The sequence below is a fragment of the Hypanus sabinus genome, chromosome 9 (assembly GCF_030144855.1).
Source record: "Hypanus sabinus isolate sHypSab1 chromosome 9, sHypSab1.hap1, whole genome shotgun sequence".
In the NCBI taxonomy this organism is placed as follows: domain Eukaryota; kingdom Metazoa; phylum Chordata; class Chondrichthyes; order Myliobatiformes; family Dasyatidae; genus Hypanus; species Hypanus sabinus.
Genome location: NC_082714.1, coordinates 155,735,153 through 155,762,095, shown reverse-complemented (window position 1 = coordinate 155,762,095; position 26,943 = coordinate 155,735,153). Strand labels below are relative to the sequence as shown.

General features: G+C 43.0%; 1 protein-coding gene across 3 annotated transcripts in view; it reads left to right on the top strand.

Moving 5' to 3' along the window:
- The first annotated feature begins 3,166 nt into the window (after nt 1–3,166).
- The window catches only part of LOC132399937 (rho GTPase-activating protein 39-like), a 204,067-nt gene continuing 180,290 nt past the window's right edge, over nt 3,167–26,943 (top strand). For 2 of the 3 annotated variants that reach the window (XM_059980896.1, XM_059980893.1), the window contains exon 1: nt 3,169–3,439. In XM_059980896.1, coding sequence (XP_059836879.1) covers nt 3,429–3,439 — 11 coding nt within the window. In that variant the 5' untranslated portion in view covers nt 3,169–3,428. Of the gene's footprint in view, nt 3,440–26,943 lie in introns of all 3 variants that reach the window. The other variant, XM_059980892.1, reaches the window with a different exon arrangement.

The following is a 26,943-nucleotide window of genomic DNA, read 5'->3' as shown; positions in this document are numbered from 1 at the left end:
GGCCTACTCCACACTGCGTCACTAAATAAAATAAATGTTACTTTTGAGTGGAGTCGAGAGATTCTGCAGATGTTGGAAATCCAGATGTTGCAAAATGCAGGAGGAAATCAAATGGTCAGGCAGCATCTATGGAAATGAACAAACAGTTGTCATTTTGAGCTGAGACCCTTTATGTGCATTACTTTTGGCTAGGTGTATGATACTCTTGGCATTAATTGCATCTGCCAGTGGTGGAGTGATTCATGTCAGAGGCATGAATTGGAAAGATAAATTGATCTTGAAAAGTTGCAGCACTGTCAAGTTTACCAGATAGATTGAAGCCAGGGAAAGAGTTGAAACAATGAAAATTAACTTGAGATTAATTGGATCTGCCCTGGCACCCGTGTGGGTAGGTGTGTTCTGGTCTAGGGCACTGATAATGTTTGTCTAACGTAACACGGTAAAGTGGAACTGTTGAGCATCCAGCTGTCTTCACCACTTCATATAAAACTGCAGGTCAATGGCTGAGTAATAAAGTAGTACCCCTCCCTGTATTTCTTGGTCCAATACCTTAAGACGGCCTATTTTTACCTCTGTAACAAAAGAGGTTTGGCAGATGCTGAAATTCTTGAGATATACTCAAAAAATCCTGTAGGAACTCAGCAAGTCAGACAGCATCAATGGAGGGTGAATAAACAGTCGGCATTTCAGTCAAGACCCTTCATCAGGAGGGGGCAGAAGTTAGAATGAGAAAGTGGGTAGAGGGGAAGGAGCACAAGATGTAAAACATCTCCTTTACTCAGCTCAACTCCTGCTGGAGCCGGCATCAATGCTTTTGGACACATCTGTACTAAAGCACTCCTGGCCACCTTTCCAAATCCGCATAATTCATTTGGTTGTGTTCTAATTCACATCAAATCCAGGTCAGCTGTTTTCACCTCGTTAGCTCAGTTTAAGCTTAACTTTAATTTTAAAAAATCTCATCCTTGTTTCCATTCTTTCTCTGGCCAGAAAAGAACACCCCATTAGCCTGGCAATACGAATTTACAAGGTACTGCATCTGTCCATCTCACGCCTCCTGTCATAAATCACTCTGCCACTGACAGCAAATCGCTCAGATGCCTTAAGCTCTGGAATTCTTTCTCGCAAGCTCCCCTTTCTCCTTTGACGTCTCAAAAAAGATCTTTTTTCGAGATCTTTTTTCGCCCTGATGTTATGGACAGAGCTCAGGAACTAGTCTTCACTCTATAGACTCTGTCTATACTTCTCACTGCCTCAGTAAAGCAGCCGGCATAATCAGCAATCCCACCCACCCCAGACATTCTCTCTTCTCCCCTCACCCATGGGATAGAAAATACAAAAGCCTGAACGCACATATCTCCAGCCTTAAGGGCAGCTTCTGTGCCACTGACATCAGACACTTGAATGGATCTCCTGTATGATAAGATGGACTCTCGGCCTCACAGTCTCCCTCATTACGATTTTGAATTGTATCATTTATCTATACTACGCTTTTTCGATAGCTTCTGATAAGAGGTATATATAGAGTGGCCAGCTAGTAACGTTTTCCTCCCAGGTGGAAATGGCTAATATTAGGGGGCAAAATTTGAAGATGATTGGAGGAAAGTATAAGGGGCTGTCAGAGGTATGTTTTTTCCACATATGAGTGGTGGGTGCGTGGAACACCCTGCCAGGGGTGGTGGTCAAGGCAGGTACATTAGAGACGTTTAAAAGACTTCAGTCAGCACATAGACAAAAGAAAAATGCAGGGCTGTGTGAGAGGGAAGGGTTGTGTTGATTTTAGAATAGGTTAAGGGTTGGCACAACCTCATGGACGGAAGGGCCTGTATTGTGTGTACGGTTCTATGTTCTTTAACAATTCATTCAATTGACATTGTTTTACCTTATTTCAGCTCAATACACGGTGTAATGATCTGATCTGTATGAACAATATGCAAAGCAAGTGTTCAATGTTATCTTGGTACATGTAACAATAATAAACCAATACCAGTACAATTTTCCTCATTTAGTTTGCCTGCCAATTGTATTCTTTTCAACATTGGTTGTTTGTCAGTCTTTGTTTGTTCATGTATAGTATTTCATAAATTCATTGTTCCTGTAAATGCCTGTAAGAAAATGAATCTCAAGTGAGTATGTGGCAATAAAGTGTATACATATTGTGATAATAAGTTTTACTTCTGGATGCTATCTTAATCTACGTGCCTGTGATGCTGCTGCAAACAAGTTTTTCACTGTACCTGAACCTCACTGTACTTGTTCACATGAGGATAGAACAGTAGCATAGTGGTTAGCACAATGCTTTACAGTACCAATGAATCGGGTTCAGTTCCCACCTGTCTGTAAGGAGTTTGTACACTCTTCCGATGACCGCATGGGTTCTCTGGGTGTTCAGATTTCCTCCCACAGTCCAAGGATCAGAATCAGGTTTAATACATAATAATAGAGAAAAAAACGTGAATTATGGTAAGTAACATACATAGTATACACACACATATGTTATATCAACTGTCCTGTTTTATTTGTACATACTATTTATTATAAATTACTATAAATTGCACATTGCACATTTAGATGGAGACGTAAAGATTTTTACTCATGTATATGAAGCGTGTAAGTAAAATCAATTCAATATATTTATCTGAATATATATATCTACTGTATTGTAGTAAGTGTGCGTATATGTATGTGTGTGTGTATGTATATATATATATATATATATATATATAAAAAATAGTTAAGTAAGTAGTGAAAAAAAAGTAGTGGGGTAGTGTCCATGGGTTCAATATCCATTCAGAACTCGGATGGCAAAGGGGAAGAAGCTGTTCCTGAATCGTTGAGTGTGCGTCTTCAGGCTCCTGTACCCCCTTCCTGATGGTACCAATGAGAACAAGGCATGACCTGGGTGATGGGGGGGTCCCCAATAATCTCTCCTTGAAAATGTTTTGGATATAACGGAGGCTAATGCCCATGATGGTGCTGGGTAAGTTTACAACTCATTGAAGTTTATTTCGATCCTTATTTCATCATATGAGACGGTGATGGAGCTATTTGGAATGTTCTAAATCAGAAAATAGTTAAGTAAGTAAGTAAGCAAGCAAGCAAGCACGCACGCACGTCCTAATTTCTGCCACGGTGTTTATATGCATATTTCACAGGACCTGTGAACCTGTTGCAGGTTGCAGCAACACCTCGTTTCCTGAAGTCTTCCCTGCCAGCAGAGGGGAGCAGTGAATGGGCTAACCCTGCGTGGCTGGATTTCTGCGAGCTTGCTCTTTGTGTCTCCTCCATTCCCTCGGTGGTTACTCCCGCCCCCTTCGCCGGAGAGCGGCAGGTCGGATTTCACATCCGCGACGTTATTCAGAGGCTGGGTGGAGGTTCTTACTCTGCGCCGCCAACAACTAGCTGTTTGCGCTCGACATGTAATAAAAATGGCTGAGAGGTAAGAGATTACATTTAAAATTGATGTTGCAATTTTTAAAAAAACTTTTCCCGTCATCTAAGTTTGTGAATTGGACCCCCAGCAAAACTTGATTGGGAACGTGCATTTTGCTTTAAAGAAACGAGAGTGGAAATAAACACTCGCTCTCTGAAAACTTAAAAAGATTGATTTTAACTTGTTCTAAAGGGGAATCGCCGGCGGCGTTGTTCGATTTACAGTCGATTGAAGTTTAATGTATAGAAAACCGTGAGGGCAGATACTTTCTCTTTCCGCGACCAATTTTAGCATTTTAAAAACGCTTCATGCATTTATAGTTTTGGTTGATAGCCCTGTTGTTTCGGGATTAAAGTTGCTCCAAATGTATCCGTTCTGTCCTGGGAATCGCAAATTTCAGCTTTTTTTTGTTACACTTTTCTTTTGTTTCATCGCTAGTAAGAGAACTCTTGCTTAGCCCCCGAGTTTCCTCTGCAATATATTACACAGTTAAATCTCGTCCAGCCCAAATAATTTTCGATTAAAATCTATGAAAGGTCGATCTGCTTGGTGCAGGATGTTTATCGTGATAAACAAAAAGAACGCTTTCTGATTGAAATCAGAACACTTTTTAAAAAATTCATATTGTTTTCCGTACGCATTTCGGAAAAGCAAATTGAGTTGTCTCATCGGGAGATTCGTCTCCCAAGGCTTGAAAGCGGGTAACGTGTTGTGAGCCGTCTGTCTCCGAAGCTAAACCTGCTTTATCGATGTTCGGTTAGAATAGCTTTTGATCTATCGTGGCCTGCGCCGGATTGACACGGTCTGGATTTTAACTTACTTTCTGATATGGGAAACCATTTAATAAAAACTATTGAAGTAAAATAATGTATTATGAGTAATTCGCGATGATTCAAAAAAAATACCTGGTATGACGAGTGTGTTTCTACATACCAGTGATTGGCGGATCACTGTTCAATTGCAGGCAATCAAACTTGCACAAACCTGCCCAACAGTATTGAACTGATGTTACAAATGTATTTAGTTAACAAGGTTCAGAGTAGTCGAAACTAGAGTCGCCTGGTTTAATCCTTGGTTTCTACAGCATGTGGTGCACCGGCGGTCTGTGATATTTCTAGTGGGTCCAAAGTCAGAGCAGACATTTGTTGAGTAAGGCTGTGTCTTTAACCTCAGTATTTCTCATTCAAGACTGTTTAATGTCATTTCCTGTTAAGGAGAACTAAATAATTGTCACCCCGGATCTGATGCAGCACCAAAAAAATGCAAAAGATAAAGAGCACAATAATAATTAAAATGATAAATATAAATACATAGCTTGTATAAATTGATTGTCCATAAGTTGACTGACAGGAAATATTGAAGTAATGGTGGTGGGGTGGGTTAGTGGGTGGAGATGTTGATCAGCCACACTGCTTGGGGAAAGTAACTTTTTGAGTCTGGTGGTCTTGGCGTGGATGCTACATAGCCTCCTCACTGAAGGGAGTGCGGCAAACAGTAATCCCATTGCATCTTTTCTGTGCCAAGCTTCCTACAGCAGTGGGAAACTGTTCACTGTGTGTATCTTTACACATGATGTATTTATGTATGGTTGAATGATAATTAAACTTGAACTTCAAGTTTAATCATCGTTCAACCATACACAAATACCCATGAACACAGCTGGATGAAAAGGGTTCCTCCGGAGCCAAGATGCAAAACACACTACCAACAGTCAGACACAGCACAAGGCACATATAAGGTAGCAGTAAACATAGAGTCACACAAAAAGGTATACACCCCGAGTCCCTTAGTGTCATGTCCTGTAGGTTGATGGTTCATGGATGTTGTTGGCAAGAACAAGCCCGTAGTAGTCCGCAGACAAACACAATCCAGCCGTCTTCCACCAAGCAAACGCTGGAAGGCAGTACTGACCGGAGGGGCCAGTTGGCGTCTCCTCTGCTGGGCGGTTGCAAAAGGTGACCCTACGGCATGCGCTCTACCATCAAAGCCACGCAGCTTCTCTGCTGTCGGTCCTGCCAGTAAACCAGTGAGAGGGACTTGCAGTATTCTACATTACCAAAGTCCGATTTGCTCTTTTGATTACAAGAAAAAAATCCAAGACAGTCACTCGCTGTTAGACCAAATCCACCTTTCTGTGGCAGGCAATCACACACTCTGCATCAAGTCCAACTCTTCCATCTCCTCCACTGCAGTACTTAAAGTTTTTAATATTCAGCAGTGTCTTGTGATCATAAAAGAGACGTTTACAAAAGACAATAACACCTTTGGTCATTACCAGAGTGGTGAACGTGTGAAATACATTGCCACAGACTGCTGTGGAGACCAAATCATTGGATATATTTAAAGTAGAGGTTGATAGGTTCTTGATTTGTAAGGGCTTCAAAAGTTATGGGGAAAAGGTAGGAGAATGGGGTTGAAAGCAATTTATAAATCAGCTGTGATTGAATGGTAAATTAGATTTGTTGGGCTGAATGGCCTAATTCTACTTCTATGTCTTATGGTAATCTGGCAAGGCTTGCTTCAGAGAATAGAATAGTACAACACAATACAGACCAAAATGTTGTGCCATTCTTTAACCTACTCCAAGGTCAATCTACACCTTCCCTCCCACATAGCTGTCATTTTTCTTTCATTCATGTGCCCATCTAAGAAACTTTTCAATCTCCCTCATGTATTAAGGACTGATGGGCCAGATGACCTGCTCCTGCTCCTGCTCCTGCTCCTGTTTCTTACATTCTGTTTCATCCTGTTTCTTTGCCTCTTCCACAACCCTTGGCATAATCTTTATTTAGGTGTTATGTTTTGTAAATTCAAAACTTTAAACTATTTCAAAGGAAGATGCATGCATTTGAAATGTGAGTCTAACTTCATGTTTACTTTAAGCGAGGTGTTAGGGCATTTTTGGGGTTAGCACGTATAGCAAATAACTTCAACAACCAGCTTCAGCCCCCAGTCTTCAGATCTGAATATGGACTGTAGACTAAATTTTAAATGTTGCTCTGAACAATGGGTTCCTTTGAGTCGTGAACCACAGTTAATATATTTGTCTGTCTGGTGGGGTGTGAAGACTGAAGTGTGAAGGTTGTGTGTAGTTCAAAGGAAGCATTGTGGATGTATTGTAAATATGGAATTTTCCTTTGATCTTTGGAATGTAAAGTATTGTATAGTGTTGGGTCAAGCAGGCCTCCTCCTAAAGGGTCTCAATATGATGCCTTTTGTGTCTCATTTTGTCAGATAAAGAGACTACTTCATATCTACCCGCTACTTCTCTGACTCGAGGCATGCATGTATCATGTGATGATGTATGCAATTCACGTATTTATACATACAACTCATAGTGAATTATATAAACAGCAGAGCATGCTTCATTAAACAATATATTTACAAGATTACTCAAATATTAAATGTTAGCTACACAGTGCAGTCCAGTGAGCTGTTGAACTCTGGAGTGAACAGACTTGTACTTGTCTTTGCTCAATGTGCACCTCTACTCTCCATCACAAAACAGAGGTCACGGATACGTAACTTAGTTGAAAATGCTTTGTTCCCTCGTGTGAGGAAGGTGAGACAATTACGTGTCCTGATGAAGAGTCACGGCCCGAAACGTCAACTGTTTACTTTATTCCATAGATGCTACATGACCTGCTGAGTTCCTCCAGCATTTTGTGTGTGTTGCTTGTATTACTTTTATTGTTGCTGAGGTTGAACTCAATTGACCTACACAGATCAGAGATGGTTGAATGCTAGCAATCCTTTCAAATGTTCAAAGTTTAAAGTAAATTTATTATCAAAGTACATCTATGCCACCATATACAACCTTGAGATTTATTGTTTTCTGGGCATACTCAGCAAATCTGCAGAATAGAAACTGTAGTAGTAATGTTGGGACCTAAACAATGGGGAACTTTTCTGATCTCTCCAGAGCATCTGAAGACAGATGTTGGTGATGAAAATCACCATCACTTTCTGTGCTTTAGCACAGACTTTGGCTACCTGAGGAGAATAAAGTATTTGAATATCAAGACCAGAAAGACTGCAACCCCCTGTCTCTGAGACTTGGAATACTTAGAATAGGCACTACAGAGCCTTAGAGAGTCATCATTTGAAACAATCCACCAAATTTATTGGGAGGATAGGCGAACTAACTATGTGTTTTCCCCGCCGATGTCCCCACTCTGGTGTCTAATTATACTTGTGTATTTCCATGTTGTTCACTCTGCTGACACCAGGTTCCTGAACTTCATCACAAGGACTAGAGTCAGGGGTGTTCTGAATGTCTCCTTGAGAAAATGTGACATCCCTTTGGGTTGTGGGAATCCTTGGCCAACAACCACTCAAAGTGGAGAGGGATCATTCAGAATGAGTCTCGAGTGAATCTTGGGGCCATATTGAATTCTAGCATAAAAAGCAGAAGAAGCACACGACTTCCAGTTTTCCATCTGTCTGTGATGTCCAGGACTACCTGTCCCACATTTTCTTCACTAGCCAGCTCAGTAGAAGAACTAGAGTGGTGGCGTGTATTTCTTGACTCAGGTACAGTCCGAGATAATGACCAAGAAGAGTACATTTTAGTATGTACTTCCTCTTGCACTCATTATCGCTCTTGTCATGTGCAGTGCTGGGGAGTCTCACAAGGACTAAAACTTTTATTATCACATGTAGTCATTGCTTGTCAAGTCTCCCTCTTGACAAGAAGGAGACTGACCTGTAATCTCCCAACAAAACAAATGGATTAGATAATTACAATGTGTGTGGGTCACCTCATCATGTTTTCAAATGCCTTCAGTGAGTGTCTTTCTTGTTGGTTGTGTCCCTTCCTCTCAGTCTAGTAACGAGGGAATCCATTCTGGAGGTTGGGTAGGAACAACTGTTAAAGCTTTCTGATGGGATTGGACTGAATTCTTAACTTAGTGTGATTGTTGTGATGATCCATTTTAGATGGCATTCTGTGGCACCAAAGTTGTGTTGTATTCCATGCTTCTTGCCCCTGACCCTGATCTGTCAAGGACCATGTGGTGGTTTCCTGTGCATCAGCCTCCCTACATTAAACCACGTCACACTCAGGTGTCCCTCATTCAGGGAATCCATTCCAACATTCCAGATCAGCCTCTACAGCTACTTGAAGAGCACCTATACACAACCGTTTAGGACAGGAGATCCCAACCTGGGGTCCACAGACTCCTCAGTTAATGGAAGGGGTCCATGGCATGAAAAAAGGTGGAGAATCCCTGCCTTAGGAGAACTTCATACTCAACTTGAGTGATTGCTATATTACTACAGTGTGAAGCCAACACAACATTGTTTTACTGAGGGAGTGCTACACTGCAGGAGCTGCAGCCTTTTATATGAAGCCTTAACCCACGCCATTCTAGGGCAGATGAGAGACAACCCACTGTACAACTTAAGAGGAGGAGCAGATTGGCTTCCTCTGTTTTCCTGACCAACATATTCTTCCCCTCAGCCAACATCATTAAAACAAGTTGCGTTATATTTTACATTGCTGTTTGAAAAACTTTGCAAATTGGTTGCTGTGTTAAAACCAGCTATATTTCAGAACACTGCATTCATCTGAAATGGTTCGTGGGATCATGCAAAGTACTTTTGGGCAAGATATTTCCTTCTCTTGAGACTAAAACAGACTGCATTTTATCTCCTGGTGTCTACCCATTTCAATGTGACTTCCTATTCCCATTCTGACATATCTGCCTTGCTGAGGCCAAGCAAAGGTTGGAGGGACAACACTTCCCATTCTGTCTTTGTAGCCACCAAAGAAATATCGCTTTCTCTAATTTCTGGTAATTTTGGAGCCCTCCCTCCTTCTCTCTTTATCCATTCCTTATTCCGGTTGCCCTCTCATCAGTCCATCACTTCCCTCTGTTTCTCCTCCTCTTTTTCCATGGTCCACTCTCCTATTACATTCCTCCTTTAGGGCTGAGCCTTCTCTGCCTATCAACATCTTACTTCATCCTCTCTTCCCCCACCCAACTTCCAATGTCCTCACCTGGTTTTACTTGTCACCTGCCAGCTTGTACTCATTCCCCTTCCCCACCTCCTTATTCTGGTTTCCTACCCCTTCCTCTCCAGTCCTGATGAAGGATCTCAGCCCAGGTACATGTGCTGAGAATAATCCACTTTTACATAGACATGTTTTCTAGTTTGAGATAATTTTCTGTTATTCTCTTTTTGTGTGCCAAGAACTAGCTCTCTTATCCTGACACCAGAATGTTGTTTGAGCTGAACAAGCATGAGTGTGAAAAATTAGTACGTAAAGGACTGTTGAGATCCTGGCGTGGGCTGAGTTAGCTAATTGTAAAAGTTCTCACAGCCTCCCAGGCCAGAGAAGCAGGAGCAAAAGAAAAATTCTTTCAAAATCCAGAGTCCCCTTTCTTGCAGAGAAATAGAGAGCCAACATTTTGGGCTGAGACCATTCTTCAGGACATGAGCCCTGATGAAGGGTTTCGGCCCAAAACGTTGACTGTTTGTTCATTTCCATAGATGCTGCTTGACCTGCTGAGTTCCTCCTGCATTTTGTGTGTGTTGCTCTGGATTTCCAACATCTACAGAATCTCTTGTGCCACCATTTTTGGTTCTTTTCCTCACCCTGGAGGCTACAGGAAACAGTTATGAGAGGGAGCAATTATTGGCACATCAATCTCCTTCCTATGTGTAAAATTCAAATCCTAGGATTCTCCTTCCTTCTCCCTGTAACATTTGAGGCCCTTACTAATCAAAAGTGTAGCAACCTTCACTTTAAATACACCCAGTGACTTGGCCTCCACAGTCACTGGCAATGACTTCCACAGATTCACCATCCCCGGTTGAAATATCTCCTCCTCCTCCTCCCTGTTCTAACGGGACATTCTTCTATTCTGAGGCTGTACCCTCTGATCCTAGACTGCCCCACTATTGGAAACATTCTCTCGATATCCATTCTTTCTAGGCCAGGGATTTCCAACTATTGTGCCATGGACCCCAGGTTGGGAACCCCTGTGTCCTATGCCTTTCAGTATTCAATAGTTTCAATGAGATACCCCCTCATTCTTCAAAACTCCAGTGAGTACAGGCCTGGAGCCATCAAACACAACTAGTGGTAACTAGTTTAGAACTAGAAATCCTTTTTGTCTTTCACCTTGGACAAAATGTTCATTGTGTTGCCCGGAGTATTGATATCCAAAGCTGCACACAATATTCCAACTAACTTAACAAATTGTACTTTCTCTGTCCTGGTGAGTTCCTCTGCAGCCAATGAATTCTTTTGAAGTTAAGTCATTGTTAAGTGTGCAAATATCCCAGTCAATTTGTACAGAGCTTAGTCCTAAGTAAGGGAATTTAAATTGACTATGTCCTGTTTTGAGAGATTGTTGTAAGAAGAGATCCCCAGCCTTTTAGCAAGTACTTCAGGTGCTCTCGAGTCCACTTGAATAAGCATTTGTGATCTTTGTTCAGTGGTATCAGAGAATGTATACTATATATAACCTGAAATTCTTACTCTTCACAAACATCCATGAAACAGTAGAAAAGTCCAAAGAATGACAGAAAAATGTTAGAACCCCAAAGTCCCCCCCCCCATGCAGAAGCAGCAACAAAGCATCAACTCTTCATCCCTCCCCCTCCCCCATTAGAAAGCATCATCCCCACCACCCACTATGCAAGCAACAGCAAATCTCCCAAGGAGACCATGATCTAGTCCACGAAAATCCACTGTTCATCCCTCAGGCTCTCTCTCTCACTAATGAGGGAGAGAGGTACCACTCCTTCCACAGTCCAACTGTTTCAATGTTATAGTCTGCAGTGTCACTTTATTTCGAGTCCCTCCCCGCTTGAGAATCAGCAGCAAGCTCTCTCGAGAGGGGGAGGGGGAGATTGCTGGAGTGCAGAGGCCTCCAAAAGCTGCTTTCTCAATCAACACACACAAAATGCTGGAGAAACTCAGCTGGCCAGGCAGCATCTATGGGAAAAAAGTATAGTCGCCGTTTCGGGCCAAGACCCGCTGAATCAAATGTTACGATTTCCCATGAGGCTTCAGGTAGCGGCACCAGCAAGGAATCGGGTCGTCCACAGGGCCACGCCCCAAAGGTGCATGTCTCCTAGGCTGTTCCTGGAGGTTTTAATAACACTAGGCTGCTCAGCGAGCTCTGAGCGATAACCAACTGCTGTGAAAAACAGTTTTGAGTGTAGCTGTAGATAACGGACTCTGACAGGATCCCAGCCAGAAGAATTTAAAATGTTTTTCCAGATGAACTTGGAGAAGTCACACTCTGGCGCCGTCTTTAGCTCCTCCTAACGAAGACGTGTCTTAAATTGATGCTATCATGTTATAATTCATTATTCATGTCACACCTGAAAGGTGATAACGCCAACGAAGTGATGTTCTCTTGGAACGATATCCCTTTGCTCCAGTCTAGGTTGGAGTCTTTAAGAGCAGATTATGAGTGAGGCACCATCCAATACCTGCCCATGGTCCCTGTTTAGGCACATGCCCATAAGGTGAAGTCTTTGGGTGTGGTATCAAAGGGCTGCTTTTGTCCAAGTGATGATTGTGATTTCTAACAGCGTGATTCATTATTGTAGTCATGATGTAATCTAACCATCAATTTTGAAACAAAATACTGTCTGCTTAGTACTGCAAAATAAGTTTTATTTACTCATTGGATTCTGCCCCTTTTGAAGCTTGGCTGAATAAGAATTAAGGTGACTTTTCTAGAACACATTCACACATTTGATGCTGACTTGCAATTTGCTCTCATTCTGTTATTGGATTGTGGGAATTGCTGCTAGGTTCCACCACCCTTGTGCTCAGTTCATGCCTGCATTGTTGGGACAGTCATTGGTTGATTGGATAAGATGAAAATCATAGGACCTATTAGCCACGTGGGTAAATGGAGAATCAGAGTTATACATCATGGATGTGGAGCTTATTCCTTTGGCCCGTATTGTTGATGGACTGGAGATGAGACTGTAGATCAAGGTCTCTTTTGGGACTTTTCCTACTCCTTGCGTGGTGGTGGTGGTGGGGGGGTTGTCGCTGCTTTTGCTGTACAAGTAAGGGGAGGGTTAATGATTGTGCATGGGAGGGGGAGAGGGGGCTTTGGGGTTCTGGTGTTCCTGTCATTCATTCTTTGGTGTTTCTTGTTTTGTGGATGTCTGTGAAGAGTAAGAGTTTCAGGTTGTATACTATATACATTCTCTGATATTAAATTGAACCATTTAAATCCTCTAAACCTTTCCTTTTTACATGTGAAAAAAGAAGAATCTTGGCCTGATTTTCCTTTACATAAATCAGGGGTTCCCAACCTTTTTTTTCTGCCATGGACCCCTAATGTTAACCAAGGGGTCTGTGGACCCCAGGTTGGGAATCCCTGCCATAAATGCTGTGTGACCTGCTGAGCTTCTCCTCTGAGTGTGACATTAAGGAAGCCATGGTAACATTTTGAACAAATATTTCTCAGTATCCTGACCAGTATTTAACATGCAGTTATGTGCTATAATGATCATGTTACTGGACACGTATCCAGGAGTCTGCTTTAGTGTCATTTGGGTTTTGTCATGCAAACTGGGGAAAATTTCAATTCAATTAAGTGTAATGAAAATACTTGTAGCTAGCCGTATAACTACCATATGGCGGTTTTGAAAAAGCATTGGATCCATGAGAATCCTTGGGGAATGAAATCTGTCACTTTTACCAAGTGAGGCCAATAATACACTCTGGCCATTTTATTAGGTACAGGAGCGGAACCCTCTGTGGTCTTCTACTGCTGTAGCCTATCCACTTCAAGTTCCAATGTGTTGTATGCTTAGAGATGCTCTTTTGCACACCATTGTGGTAGCATGTGGTTATTTGAGTTGCTGTCACTTTTCTGTCAGTTTGAACCAGTCTGACCATTCTCCTCTGACCTCTCATTAACAAGGAGTTTTCATCCACAGAACTGTTGCTCGCTGGATGTTTTTTGTTTTTCGCACCATTCTCTCTAAACTCGAGACTGCAGGGGTTCCCAACATTTTTTTTCATGCCATGGACTCCAACCATTAACTGAGAGATCCATGGACCCCAGGTTAGGAACCCCTGTGTATAGACTGTTGTGCGTGGAGGACGTTCCTGGAGATGAGTTTCCGAGACACTCAAGCCACCTTGTTTAGCATCAACAATCATTCCACGGTCAAAGTCACTTGGATCACATTTCTATCCCAATCTGATGTTTGATCTGATCAACAACTGAACCTCTTGACCATGTCTGTATGCTTTTATGCATTGAGTTGCTGCCATGTGATTGACTGATTAGACAATTTCATTAATGAGCAGGTGTAGCCAATAAAGTGGATACTGAGTGCATGATTACAGACTTGACAATCTGAGTTAGGGAGCCACTGGCTTCAAAAGAATTCAGGATTGACAATAAATACTGGCCTTGCAGTGCTAGTCTCCTGTCATGAATAAATTCAGTCAGATAATCTGATTTCTCATTGCTGTTTTGAGTCTTGTTGTCTGCAAACGATGGCTGCTCTTCCTTCTCGATTATGTAAACATATTCTTCAAAATTTCTTATTTCACTAAGGTTCTCCTCCATATACTGAGGTCACGGAAAGGTTTTGCATAAATAAAACTCCATGGTTGGCAGTATCTCAGTTGGAGATGAGAGGGTGTACAAGAGTGAGCTATACCAGCTAGTTGAGTGGTGTCATAGCAACAACCTTGCACTCAATATCAGTAAAATCACAGAGCTGATTTTGGACTTCAGAAAGAGTAGGGCAAGGGATCACAAACCAATCCTCGTGGAGGGAGTGAACAATTTCAAGTTCCTGGATGTCAAGATCTCTGATCTAACATGGTCCCAATATATTGATGCAATAAGGCAAGCCAGTGGCTATACTTGAAATTACTCACTCTATCCACTTCTGATCCCTTTCTGAGGACTGGTCTGCATTCCCTTGTCTTACCCTTTCTGAAGGTACAAAGCAGTGCTTATGATATTGGACAAGTCCCAGGGATCTAGACTGAAGGTTTATGGACATGAATTAAAAATCCCCCTCTGGTTTAATAAGGAAAACAAGTTCAGTTAACTCCATAAATTGATACCATGTTGTAACTGAAGTTTGTTTTACTGATTTTTTTTTACTGGACAGAAAAGGAGGGGAGAATTGTGAGAAACCTAGAGTGTACTACAGTGTATTAAAAGCACCTAGAGTGTATTATAAGCACATGTAATGGTAGCTCCCGGAACCAACACAATGTTGTAAACTTGGAGGACAATAGGAAAAACAACGGCAATGAGAATAATGTTTTCCTGTGGGTGGTGAACTGTTCAACTCGAAAGCAGGAACTAAATATAGAATAATGGATACCAGCTAGTGAGCTAAAATTATGTTGCCAAATGGAGGGTTTCAGGTAACAGCTTGTATAGTAAGGGAGTCGCTCAAGCAAATGTCACCCAAATCTTAAACCAGCACAGAGCAACAGACACAAAATGCTGGAGGAACTCAGCAGGCCAGGCAGTATCTACAGAAAAAAGTATAGTTGATGTTTTGGGCTGAGCTGTTCTCTTTCACATTGGTGGTCCTCTTGATTTAGCAAGACGACTTGATTAGCAGTCTCATCCAGAAGTTGTTCTCTTTTTAGGAGTAATTAAGTCTTGATGTGATTAGTTTTAAGGTAATACGCACAAAATGCTGGAGGAAGCATCGGTGGTTTTGTGAGAAGTTGAAAGCTTTTGCAGATAGGACCACGACGATGGGCAGTTTTTCAGGAATTGGATGTGTTAGCTGCTGATGGGCCAGTTCCAAATCGGAAGTCTCCAAGAGTATCAAAATCAGGTTTAATATCACTGGCATATGTTGTGAAATTTGTTGCATAATGAAGTAAGTGTGTGTGTGTGTGTGTGTGTGTGTGTGTGTGTGTGTGTATTGCATATAACTATAAAATTAAATAAAGAAATAATGAGACATTGTCATGGGTCAATGTCCATTCAGAAATCATATGGCAGAGGGGATGAAGTTGATTCTGAATCGTTGAGTGTGTGTCTTCAGGAATTTGTAGCTCCTCCCTGATGGTAGCAGTGAGAAAAGGGCACGTCCTGGGTGATGGGGTCTTTAATGATGGATGCCACCTTTTAGAAACATCATTCCTTGAAGGTGTTCTGGATGCTGGGGAGGTTTGTGCCCATGATGGAGCTGACTGAGTTTACAACTTCCTGCAGCTTCTTCAATGGACTTCCACCCCTTACCCCCATACCAGAAAACGATGCAGCCAGTTAGAATGCTCTGTAGTAGAAACTTCCTGTAGTAATTTGCGAGTGGCTTTGGTGACACGCCAAATCTCCTCAAACTCCTAATGAAATACAGCTGCTTTTGTGCCTGCTTTGTAGCTGTGTCGATATGTTGGGCTCGGGATAGATGCTCAGAGATGTTGATGCCCAGGTACTTGAAGTTGCTCACTCTGTCCACTTCTGATCCCTTTATGAGGACTGGTGTGTGTTCCCTTGTCCTACCCTTTCTGAAGATACAAAACAGTGGTTATGATATTGAACAAGTCCCAGGGATCTGGACTGAAGATTTATTGACATGAGTTAAAAATCCCCCTCTGATTTAATAAGGAAAACAAGTTCAGTTAACTCTATAAATTGATATTATGGGGAAGTTGTAGCTGAAGTGTTTTTTTTACTGAACAACCAAATCGCTCGTCATCTATTTGGTTCCTATGGCTGTGAGTCCAAACCCTGGTTCTCTCTGAGCTGTAGCTCCAGCAGAACAGAAGGAGCCAGTACTAATTCAGGGAGCTGTTCTATAGATGCTAACTAGACACATTGCAGTATTGGACAAAGAGGGATATCAAATCAGCTATGAGTGATTGGTGCAGCAGACTGGATAGGCTCGATGGCCTAATTCTTCTCCCATCTCTTATGCTCTAAAGGTAGCTTAAGACTGTCATGCAGACTGTTGCTGGGAGTCATATACTGTATAGTGGAGATCAGAATCAGGTTTAATATCGCTGGCATATGTCATGAAATTTGTTGTTAGGAGGCAGAAGTACCTTGCAATATGTAAAAAATATTACCATTTTAAAAAAAGTTACCATTAGAAATACGTATATCAATTAAGTTAAATAAGTAATGCAAAAAACAGTGAGGTAGTGTTCATGAGTTGCCTCATTGTCCATTCAGAATTCTAATAGGGAAGAGGCTGTTCCTAAAAGGATCAGTGATGGGAACAGACCAATCACAAATAAAGTTTAAAACAGAATGTTTGCCTGCCCATGGTATAATTACTCTGGGGTTGCCCTCACTGCTAGCTGTGAAGATGGCTTTGTACAGCACGTTCATGTGGGAGATAATAGTTAAAGTGCCATTCTGGTCACACATTGCACAAAGTTCACAGCTCACGTAGCCACCTGAAAATACCACAAGCTTCACTTTACACTTCCCTTTGCCTCTCTCTGAGCCTGTCAATTATTTGGGCAGCACGGTAACCTAGTGCTTTGCACAGCGCTTTACAGTACCAGCAATCTGGGTTCAGTTCCTGCAGTTGTCTATAAGGAGTTTGTGCCTTCTTCCTGACACCGTGTGTGTTCCCTCCGGGTGGTCCGGTTTCCTCCCGTTCTCCAAAGGTATACCAATTGGTAGGTTAATTGGTTGTTGTAAATTGACCTGTGATTAGGCTAGAGTTACATTGGGGGTTGCTGGGCAGTGCAGCTGGAAGAGCCGGTAGGACATATTCCACGATGTTTGCAATAAATAAATAAGTAAATAAATTTGCTTTGATCCAGCACAGCGTGATCTTTGAGGAACTCTGTAAGTTGAAAGGCTTCTGCTTTCTGTTCCTAAAGTTTCTGTTGGTTAGGGTCGCCCATGGATATTGCATCCTAGCTGTCTAGATAGGGCAGCAAGCATTTGCCCATGTAGCAAGCTCCCTCTCTCTCTACACATCTGATAAATGCAGAGACTGATAAAGTTTGGCACCAACAGTGCAACAGGAGTTTCCAGTCTGTGTTGAACTCATTGTAAAACTGTCCTAGGGACTCCAGTTCCAGGTTTTTCCTGAAGCCTTCCCCATTATTTGGGAGTAGCTGCAAGGCTGCAGAGGTTTGAGATCAGAGTTTTCCTTGTCCTAGATGAGCTGCCAACCACGGCTGACAAGCCCCATCTGCTCCATGACCGGCTTGGAGGCACCAATAACCCGCCTTTGCCCCTTCTGTTGGTAGAAATGGTTCTGCTGCGCTTTGTAGCTAAGCTACACGTGAAGGCCAGGCGCTGGACTTGGTTGTCAGAGGCTAATTGAGACGCACGCTATTGGGAGCATTTAATAGGTAATGGGAGGTTGCATTGCATAGAGTTCTGGTTGCCCCATATTTCAGAGAAGAGGTTCACTACCACTGGCTATAACAACCTTAAGGAACCACTTTCTGCTCCACATTTGAACCATTAAATTCCAACACATTTCAATGCATGTGTGGGTGTCCTTTTTGTTTATATAGTTGGCAACAATCAGTTGATATGTGGGCTGGTCAAGGTTAGCGAGTGTTGTGTACAAATCCCCCTTGAGTTGCTGCTTATTTTGTACACAAAGCTCCAAATTCCTTCAGCTGAATGTCAGTTCACTTGGCACTTCTTTCAGCTGTTGCTGTTTACAGCTATTTCTGAATTTATGCAAAATTTTGAAGCATTTGTTCAAAGTGAATTTGTGTTTTATTTATCTGACAGGAAGTGCAAGTTAGATACAACTTTGTCTTCTTGATCAGCCAAGGCAGTTGATTGGATTTGCTGATGTCAGTCAATGGTACAGGTTTCCCCCGCTCTCGGAAGGGAGAGCGTTCCTATGAAACTGTTTGGAAGCCGAAATGTCGTAAAACGAAGAAGCAATTACCATTAATTTATATGGGAAAATTTTTTGAGCGTTCCCAGACCCAAAAAATAACCTACTAAATCATACCAAGTAACACAAAACCTAAAATAACAGTAACATATAGTAAAAGTAGGAATGATATGATAAAGACACAGCTATATAAGGTAGAAATATTATACGTACAGTGTAGTTTCACTTATCAAAATCAGGAAGCCAGCGAGCCAAAATTGATTTGGAAAAAAAATTGGCACGTACGCGCATGCGCATGTACACGCCTATGCACGTATATGCATACGCATGTACACGCATGCGCACACAACTGCCCGCACAAGGCTTCACGGTCATGGTAGTCTTTCTCGGGGTAAACGCACATATAAAGCGGGCATCTTTTTTTTAGTAAAAGCGAAAATCCTGTTTGGTTAGTGAAAACAAGTACTAATGTAGGTCTTTCGTAACAGTGAGCTGTGGTAAAGCGAATATTTGAAAAACGGGGGCCACCTGTATATTGATTATTGTTGTTCTGCCGTGATCTGTACTGGGGATCTCTGCTGTTATGTATATAAATGACCTGGATGAAAATGCAGATGGGTGGGTTAGTAAGTTTGCAGATGATTTGAAGATTGGTGGTGGTGTGCATTGTGTAGAAGACTGGCAAGGAATACAACATTATATTGATATGGGTAGAGAAATGGCAGATGGAGTTTAATTCAGCCAAATTTGAAGTGTTGCACCCTGGTAGGTCAAATGCAAAGCAACAGAAAATTAAGGCAAGACTGGTGGGACCTGGTATGCACTGCCTGTGGTGGTGGTTGAGGCAGAAACGTTAGGGATTTTTAACAGGCGTTTGGATAGGTACATGGATGTGAGGACAACGGAAGGATATGGACATTGTGCAGGCAGAAGAGATTAGTTTATTTGGCCATTTGATTACCGTACTAATTTATTTGGTTCGGCACAACAGTGTGGGCTGAGAGCCTGTTCCTGTGCTCTACTGTTCTGTTTTATGTTCTGTGGAGAAGATATTTAGTTAGAAAAAACATACAGCACAATACAGCACGATTGATGAAGACCAGTACACCATACGCCTTCTTAACCACAAAGTCAACCTACAGCACATGTTCGGCCCACAAAGTTGTGCCGAACATGTCCCTCACCTTAGAAATTACCAGGCTTACCTATGGCGCTCTATTTTACTAAGCTCCATGTACCTATCCAAAAGTCTCTTAAAAGACCCTATTGTATCCACCTCCACCACCGTTGCTGGCAGCCCATTCCACGTACTCACCACTCTCTGAGTAAAAAAACTTACCCCTGACATCTCCTCTGTACCTACTCCCCAGCACCTTAAACCTGTGTCCTCTTGTGGCAACCATTTCAGCCCTGGGAAAAAAGCCTCTGACTATCCACACGATCAATGCCTCTCATCATCTTGTACACCTCTATCAGGTCACCTCTCATTCTCTGTCGCTCCAAGGAGAAAAGGCCGAGTTCACGCAACCTATTTTCATTAGGCATGCTCTCTAATCCAGGTAACATCCTTGTAAATCTCCTGTGCACCCTTTCTATGGCTTCCATATCCTTCCTGTAGTGAGGTGACCAGACTGAGCACAGTACTCCCAAGTGGTGTCTGACCAGGGTCCTATATAGCTGCAACATTACCTCTCGGTTCCTAAATTCAATTCCACGATTGATGAAAACCAATACACCATATGCCTTCTTAACCACAAAGTCAACCTGCGCAGCTCTTTGAACGTCCTGTGGACTAGGACCCCAAGATCCCTCTGATCCTCCACACTGCCAAGAGTCTTACCATTAATACTATTTGGCCATCATATTTGACCTACCAAAATGAACCACTTCACACTTACCTGGGTTGAACAACAACTCTATTGTTGTTCTCAATAGCCTTTTGGCGGTTTTATTTTCCTTTCGCCAGCTTTCCCAAGTGAAAAGCCATGTAAAGTGTGTTAGCCTTTTCCGACGTAATAGACAATAGGTGCAGGAGTAGGCCATTCAGCCCTTCTAGCCAGCACCACCATTCACTGTGATCATGACTGATCATACACAATCAATACCCCGTCCCTGCCCTCTCCCCATATCCCTTGACCCCGCTATCTATAAGAGCTCAATCTAACTCTCTCTTGAATGCATCCAGAGACTTGGCCTTCACAGCGTTCTGGGGCAGAGTATTCCACATATCCACCACTCTCTGGGTGAAAAAGTTTTTCCACATCTCTGTTGTAAATGGCCTACCCCTTATTCTTAAACTGTACCCTCTAGTTCTGGACTCACCCATCAGCGGGAACATGCTTCCTGCCTCCAGCGTGTCTAATCCCTTAATAATCTTATATGTTTCAATCAGATCCCCTCTCATCCTTCTAAATTCCAGTGTATACAAGCCCAGTCGCTCCAATCTTTCAACATATGACAGTCCCGCCATTCCGGGAATTAACCCTGTGAACCTACGCTGCACTCCCTCAATAGCAAGAATGTCCCTCCTCAAATTTGGAGACCAAAACTGCACACAGTACTCCAGGTGGGGTTTCACCAGGGCCCTGTACAGCTGCAGAAGGACTTCTTTACTCCTATACTCAATTCCTCTTGTTATAAAAGCCAGCATGCCATTAGCTTTCTTCACTGCCTGCTGTACCTGCATGCTTGCTTTCATTAACAGAGTAATGTATTAACAGAGTGCTGCAGTGACCTTTGACATGGTAAAATGCCCCTACTTGGATCAAGCGAAGGGAAAAGTGCAGGCACTGGGCTCTTGGAGATGAGGCTAATAGATGATCAGAAAGCACTATGAGCGATGGGAGAGGGTAGAAGGTGCTTTTTTGTGGAAACTGATAGGGGAGATGGGGAGGAACACTTTTTGCGTTTGGGAATGCAAGACTTGGAGCATGGTCTGGAAAGTTAGAGCCGCGGAGATCATAAGGAATGATTGAGTCATGCAGCGTGCAAATTGGCCCTTCTCACCCTGATGCCCATTTTAGCTGGTTCCATTTGGCAGCTTTTGGCCCATAATCTTTTAAACCTTGGCACAACAGCATAGCGGTAAGATCAGGGTTCAATTCCTGTTGCTGTCTGTAAGGAGTTTGCTCATTCTCCACATGACTGCGTGGGTTTCTTCTCTGTGTGCTCCAGTTCCCTCCCACAGTCCAAAGGCATGCAAGTTAGAATTCGAAGTTAAGGGCATGCTGTGTTAGCACTGGAAGAGTGCTGACACGATGAGGCTGCCCCCAAACATTTGTTAAGCAAATACCTGTCCAACTGTCTTTTAAAAGCTGTAATTGTACCTGCCTCAACCACTTCCTCTGGCAGCTCATTCCACAGATACCAACCTTTGTGTAAAATGAAAATGTGCTCAAGTTCCTCTTGTATCTTTCCCCTTTCAGCCGTAATCTGCGGCCACTATTTATCTACATATTTAGAGATACAGTGCGGAACTGGCCCTTCCCACCCAACAAGCTACACTGGCCAGCAGCTCACCTTTTTAACCCTGGCCTAATCACAGGACAATTTACAGTGGCCAATTAACCTACCAATCTTTGGAGTGTGGGAGGAAAATCGGAGCACCCAGAAGAAACCCACACGGTGACGGGGAGGGTGCATGCAAACTCCTGACCGAATTGAACTCCAAACTCCGTCACTATATGTTGTAATGGCATCGAGCTAACTGCTACGCCACCGTGGCGTCCATAGTTCTTGATTCTCCAACCCCGGGAAGAAGATTGGGAGAATTCATCCCCTCTGTGCTTCTGATTTTATACAAAGGGTGGCAGAAAGTTGAGCTATCTTTAACGAAACGTAACAAAATTATTAACATTAAGTAATGAGTACTAACCTTTTTGATAAGTCAAGGTTCTGAGGGGACATCAGACAAAGGTATGGTGGAGCCATGTCACCAGTCAACCATGGTTCTGCTGAATGACACCTTGAGGGTCTTTCCACCTCTTCTTGTCTTTGGACATTAGCCAAGCTGCTAGTGGAAGGAACGTAAAGTCAGAAAGACATGGGAGCAGAATTAGGCCATTCAGCCCATTGAGTCTTCTCTGCCATTCCATCATGGCTGATTTATTCTCTCATCTCATTCTCCTTTCTTTTCCCTGTAACATTTGAGGCCCTTACTAATCAAGAACATAACAACTTTAAAAATACCCAATGACTTGGCCTCCACAGCCGCCTGTGGCAAAAAATTCCACAGATTCACCACCCTCTGGCTGAAGAAATTCCCCCTTATCCCTATTCTAAAGGGGCATTCTTCTAGACTCCTAGACTTGCCCGTCATTGGAAACATCCTCTTTCCATCCACTCTATATAGGCCTTTCAGTATTCGGTAGGTTTCAGTGAGATCCCTCATTCCTCGAACCTCCAGATAATATAAGCCTAAAGCCACCAAAGAACTCATTATACTGCTCCCCAGTTCAGTAACTGTTTCCATTACCTGGCAATAACCCTTTCATTCCCGGGATATTTCTTATGAACCTCCTCTGGACTCTTTCCAATGCCAGCACATCTTTCCTTAGATAAGGGGTAAGAGAGAACTTGACTGAAAATACCCTTGCGTACAAAGGCTCCTTGGGAAGCATTTTGAATAAAGGTGGAGGAATTGAGGACTCACTCTCCTGCGTACTGCCTCGAGAATTGAATGTGTGGGGTGCTGTGAAACAGGTGCTTTGGAGGAATCTATAGCTCTTTACCATTACAAATAGTATCTGCTGGAGATTATTCTGCTTCAAAGACAGGGAGAGCATTTCAGCTGATAGTTTAATGAGGAGTCTCTGGGAGGATTGCCAGTGCCTTAGCCACTGTAACCCAGCAACATAGCCAGTTACTGAACTGGGGAGCAGTTTGGAATGAGAGCCTGCATTAAGACGTTGGACTGCCAGACTGCTGATTAGAATAATTCAGATGCCTTTAACTTCTATCCCCCCACCCAAAGCTTTGTAGTCTGAGAATTGAGCTCCCGTCGTTTTTCATTCAGAAGGTGCGTTAGGCAATGTATGGTGGGTGGGTGTGAGTGTTTGTATGTGAGAGTATGTGTGTGTAAAATTATAACAATTGGATAGGTTCAGACTGGATTTCTGTCCCCTCCAGGATCACAGAGCTACAGGCACCATTCGAGCCAGATTTGAAATGACAGCAGGAGTGAAATAAATAGGGTGAAAGGATGTTCGGAGGTCATGTGCATCCGATGCCACTTCTCTAGGTAACCACCTGCGATGGTATAGCAGTGCCACACATTGATTCTGAAAGATGATTGCAAGCTTCCCACTTCCGCCTGTCTCTTGACATTTTCCAGTATGGAATGCCTCAGTTTGTCAGATTTGAAACATGGTTCGGTTACAGTAGCACATGTCAGACAGTGAACCTCAAGGCCAGCTGTTGCAGTAGATCCAAAATAATCTTTGCAACTGGCCCAGGCCCATGTTGCTTTGAAAACTGGCACTGATTATTCTATGAAAAGTTATTTTCTAACATTTGATGTGGAGAATTTGATGAATTTTCCCATGCTCTTTTTGCATATTGGTGTTTATTTAATCCCCTATGAAAATAGACCCTGTCTGACCTGCTGAGTTCCTCCATTTTGTGTGTTACTTTGGAATTCCAGCCTCTATAGAACCTAGTGTGTTTATGATCTGCGGCTCTGACTTTCTTTGTTATGCTCGAGGGACTATTTTCTGTATCTTTATTTACATTTCAATCCATTTGCTCCCCTGATATCAGAAACAATACATTTCATGTCACATGTCAGAAGGAGGGTCAGTTTTATCTGCCATGTACAAGAATTTGCTGTGCTGGGTTGGTCAAGGTGCGACAAGCGACGGAGCAACAGTGTTCAACGATTATAAAGAATTACATAAAAAGTAAAGTTCGAGGGTAAAGTGGACATGCAGTGCATAGTCCAGTTGTCAAACACTCGTCAGTGAGGCCTCTGTCTGTCACGTTTGACCATGGATGTTACGTCCTAGCTGTCTAGATAGGGCAGTACAATATGGAGAGCAAGCTGTTGTCCATCAGGCAAGCTCCCCTCTCTCCAGTCAGCTGATGAATCCAAAGGAAAGGCAGAGACAGATGCATTTTGGTACCAGCAGCATCGTAGGAGTTGCCAGTCCTACGTAGGACTGCCTTAGGGACTCCAGCTGTGGATTTTTCTTCAGGGTTTATTTCCAGGGCCTTCACCATGAGTGGATATAATGCAAGGCAGCGGCCGATTGAGATCAGAATTTTTCTTCTCCCAGCTGAGTTGCCAACCATGGCTGACAGGCCCCATCTGCCTGAAGTGACTGGTTTTAAGGTGCCATTAACCTACCTTTGCCCTTCTGTCAGTAGAAACTGTTTGCCAGTCCTAGTAAATAAGCCACATTTTGAAAGCCAGGAGCTGGAATTGGTTGTCAGAGGCTATTTGAGGTGCATGCCATTGGGAGGATTTAACACATAGTGGGAGGTTATCCCCACTACCACTTCTGACTATGACAACCTTAAGGAACTAGAAACTATAATTGAACTAAAATCAAACACAGGGCAAGTTGCCAAAAAACTGTGGCCGCCATCATCTCAAGCTCGAGTGATAGGCCAGCACAACATTGTGGGTCAGATGGCCTCTGCTGTACTGTTCCATGAAAATAAAACTGATTCTGAAGGAGTGGGGCTGCCTCATCTCGCTTGTAGCATTGGTATTGGCTTTTCTGATGAAGCAGTTTTCATGACACTTAGTGTGAATTTAGCTCTAAGTTCATGTAAAGTTCCCCAGCTTGTTAAATTTTTATTGTAATTATTTTATTTAGAGGTACAGTGCAGAACAGGAGACACAGCACCCAGCAACCCACCTGTTTAACCCTAGCCTAATCACAGAAAAGTTTACAATAACTAACTAACCTACTGACTGGAATGTCTTTGGAATGTGGAAGGAAACCGGAATACCCGGAGGAAACCCACACATTTATAGGCAGGGACGTAGACAACTCCGTACAGACGATGTCAGAGTTGAACGCCGAACTCCAACGCCTCAAGCTGTAACAGTGTCGTGCTAACCACTAAGCTACCGTGGCACCGTGGTGTAAACTGGCTCCGAGAAGAGCACCTGGTTTAGTGCTGAGTCAACAGCTGGGAGTTAATGTCGGTCCTCTGGCTTCAGCAGCCCTGCCTTCGGGGTGTGCTTGCTGGTGTGGGAGCCACTTATTAACCTCTGCAGGGGAAGAGCCTGAGTGCAGATGTTCAGCAGGCTGACACCACCCAGCTGTTCAGATCTGTAGGGCGAGAAGCTTAGATTGAAAAGCAGACAGAGGGAGATATTGTTTAAAGGAATGCTGAACTGTGTTGGAGGTTATAACTGAAATAATTTCCAGTGCCATTTCCTCTCTGTTTCCTTCCTCCTCCCTAACCCATCAACTCATTCTTTAATTGCTTGGGATTTGTATGATTGCATCCAGGCTGGTTTATCACCCTTCCTCACTTCTCCAGAGAATATTGTTGCTTCCCTTTGGTTCCTTCAAATTAGCACGGGGTTGTGTCAGAAATCTAGTAATTTATTTATTTACTAATTTAGAGATAGGCCCTTCTGGCCCTTTGAGCCACGCCACGTAGCCCCTGACAAACTCGATTAACCCTCATCTAATTACGGGACAGTATACGATGACCAGTTAACCTGACTGTGGGAGGAAACCAGAGGACCCGAGGAAAACCCACGCATTCCACAGGGAGGATGTACAGAGTCCTTACAGAATGGGGCTGGAATTGAACTCGGAACTCTGGAATGCCCCGAGCTGCAGTAGTGTCATGTTCACTGCTCTGATACTGTTGACCCAGTGATGATAAAGGAGTAACAATATATTTGTCCATTGGATCAGTGTGTGACTTGGGAGAACAACAGGCGCAGAGCTGTGGAGAAGCTGGTGTCATTATCGCCACTCGCTGACAGTCCAAATTTGAACAGAAGGAAGTGCTTTTTTATCTTTTCTGCTTTAAACTGTTACAGTTGAAGTTAATGCTTGGGAGGATTCAGATTAGCTTTAGTTATCACATGTACATCAGAATACAGGGTGAAATTTACTGTTTGTGTCACAACCACAGTCCAAAGATTGTGCAAGGGGCAGCCTGTAAGTGACTTAGTGACTTCCAGCGCCAACATAGCATGCCAACAGCTCGCACCTTTTTGGAATGTGGGAGGAAAGGAGAGTAGTCAGAGGAAACCAACCAGCCAAGGGAAGGAGGCTTACAGCATTCCAAAGCTTTACTCCACAGTGCTGTCCCTGAAATCCTCTTCCTTCCAGCTCCCCACACTTCTGCCCCATCACATTTCCACAAGTCCGTCTTGCTCTCACCGCTGTGAACTAAAGGGCAAGCACAAGGAAGTGCTTCAATACCTCAGTGTGCCTGCTGTCTCCATCTGGTTTCACTCAGTCATTGGAAGCCTGAGGTGACTGTTGTTGAAATTCACAGTCTTGACCTGGAACTAACAAATGAGATAATTGAAAGGAAGTGTCCTTTTCTTTTTAAGGACGGAGAGGTTGTGGTGCACTAGAAAGAATAAAGATCTTTATTGGGCTTGTTGGATTGTATTCCAGCTGTGGTAATTGTTATCTTGCTGAGTTCAAAGTGAACTCCACATGGTTCTGTAACATTGGATTTGTCTGGGATCTGCATGGTTCTGGACACGCGGATTCTCCTAGGATCTG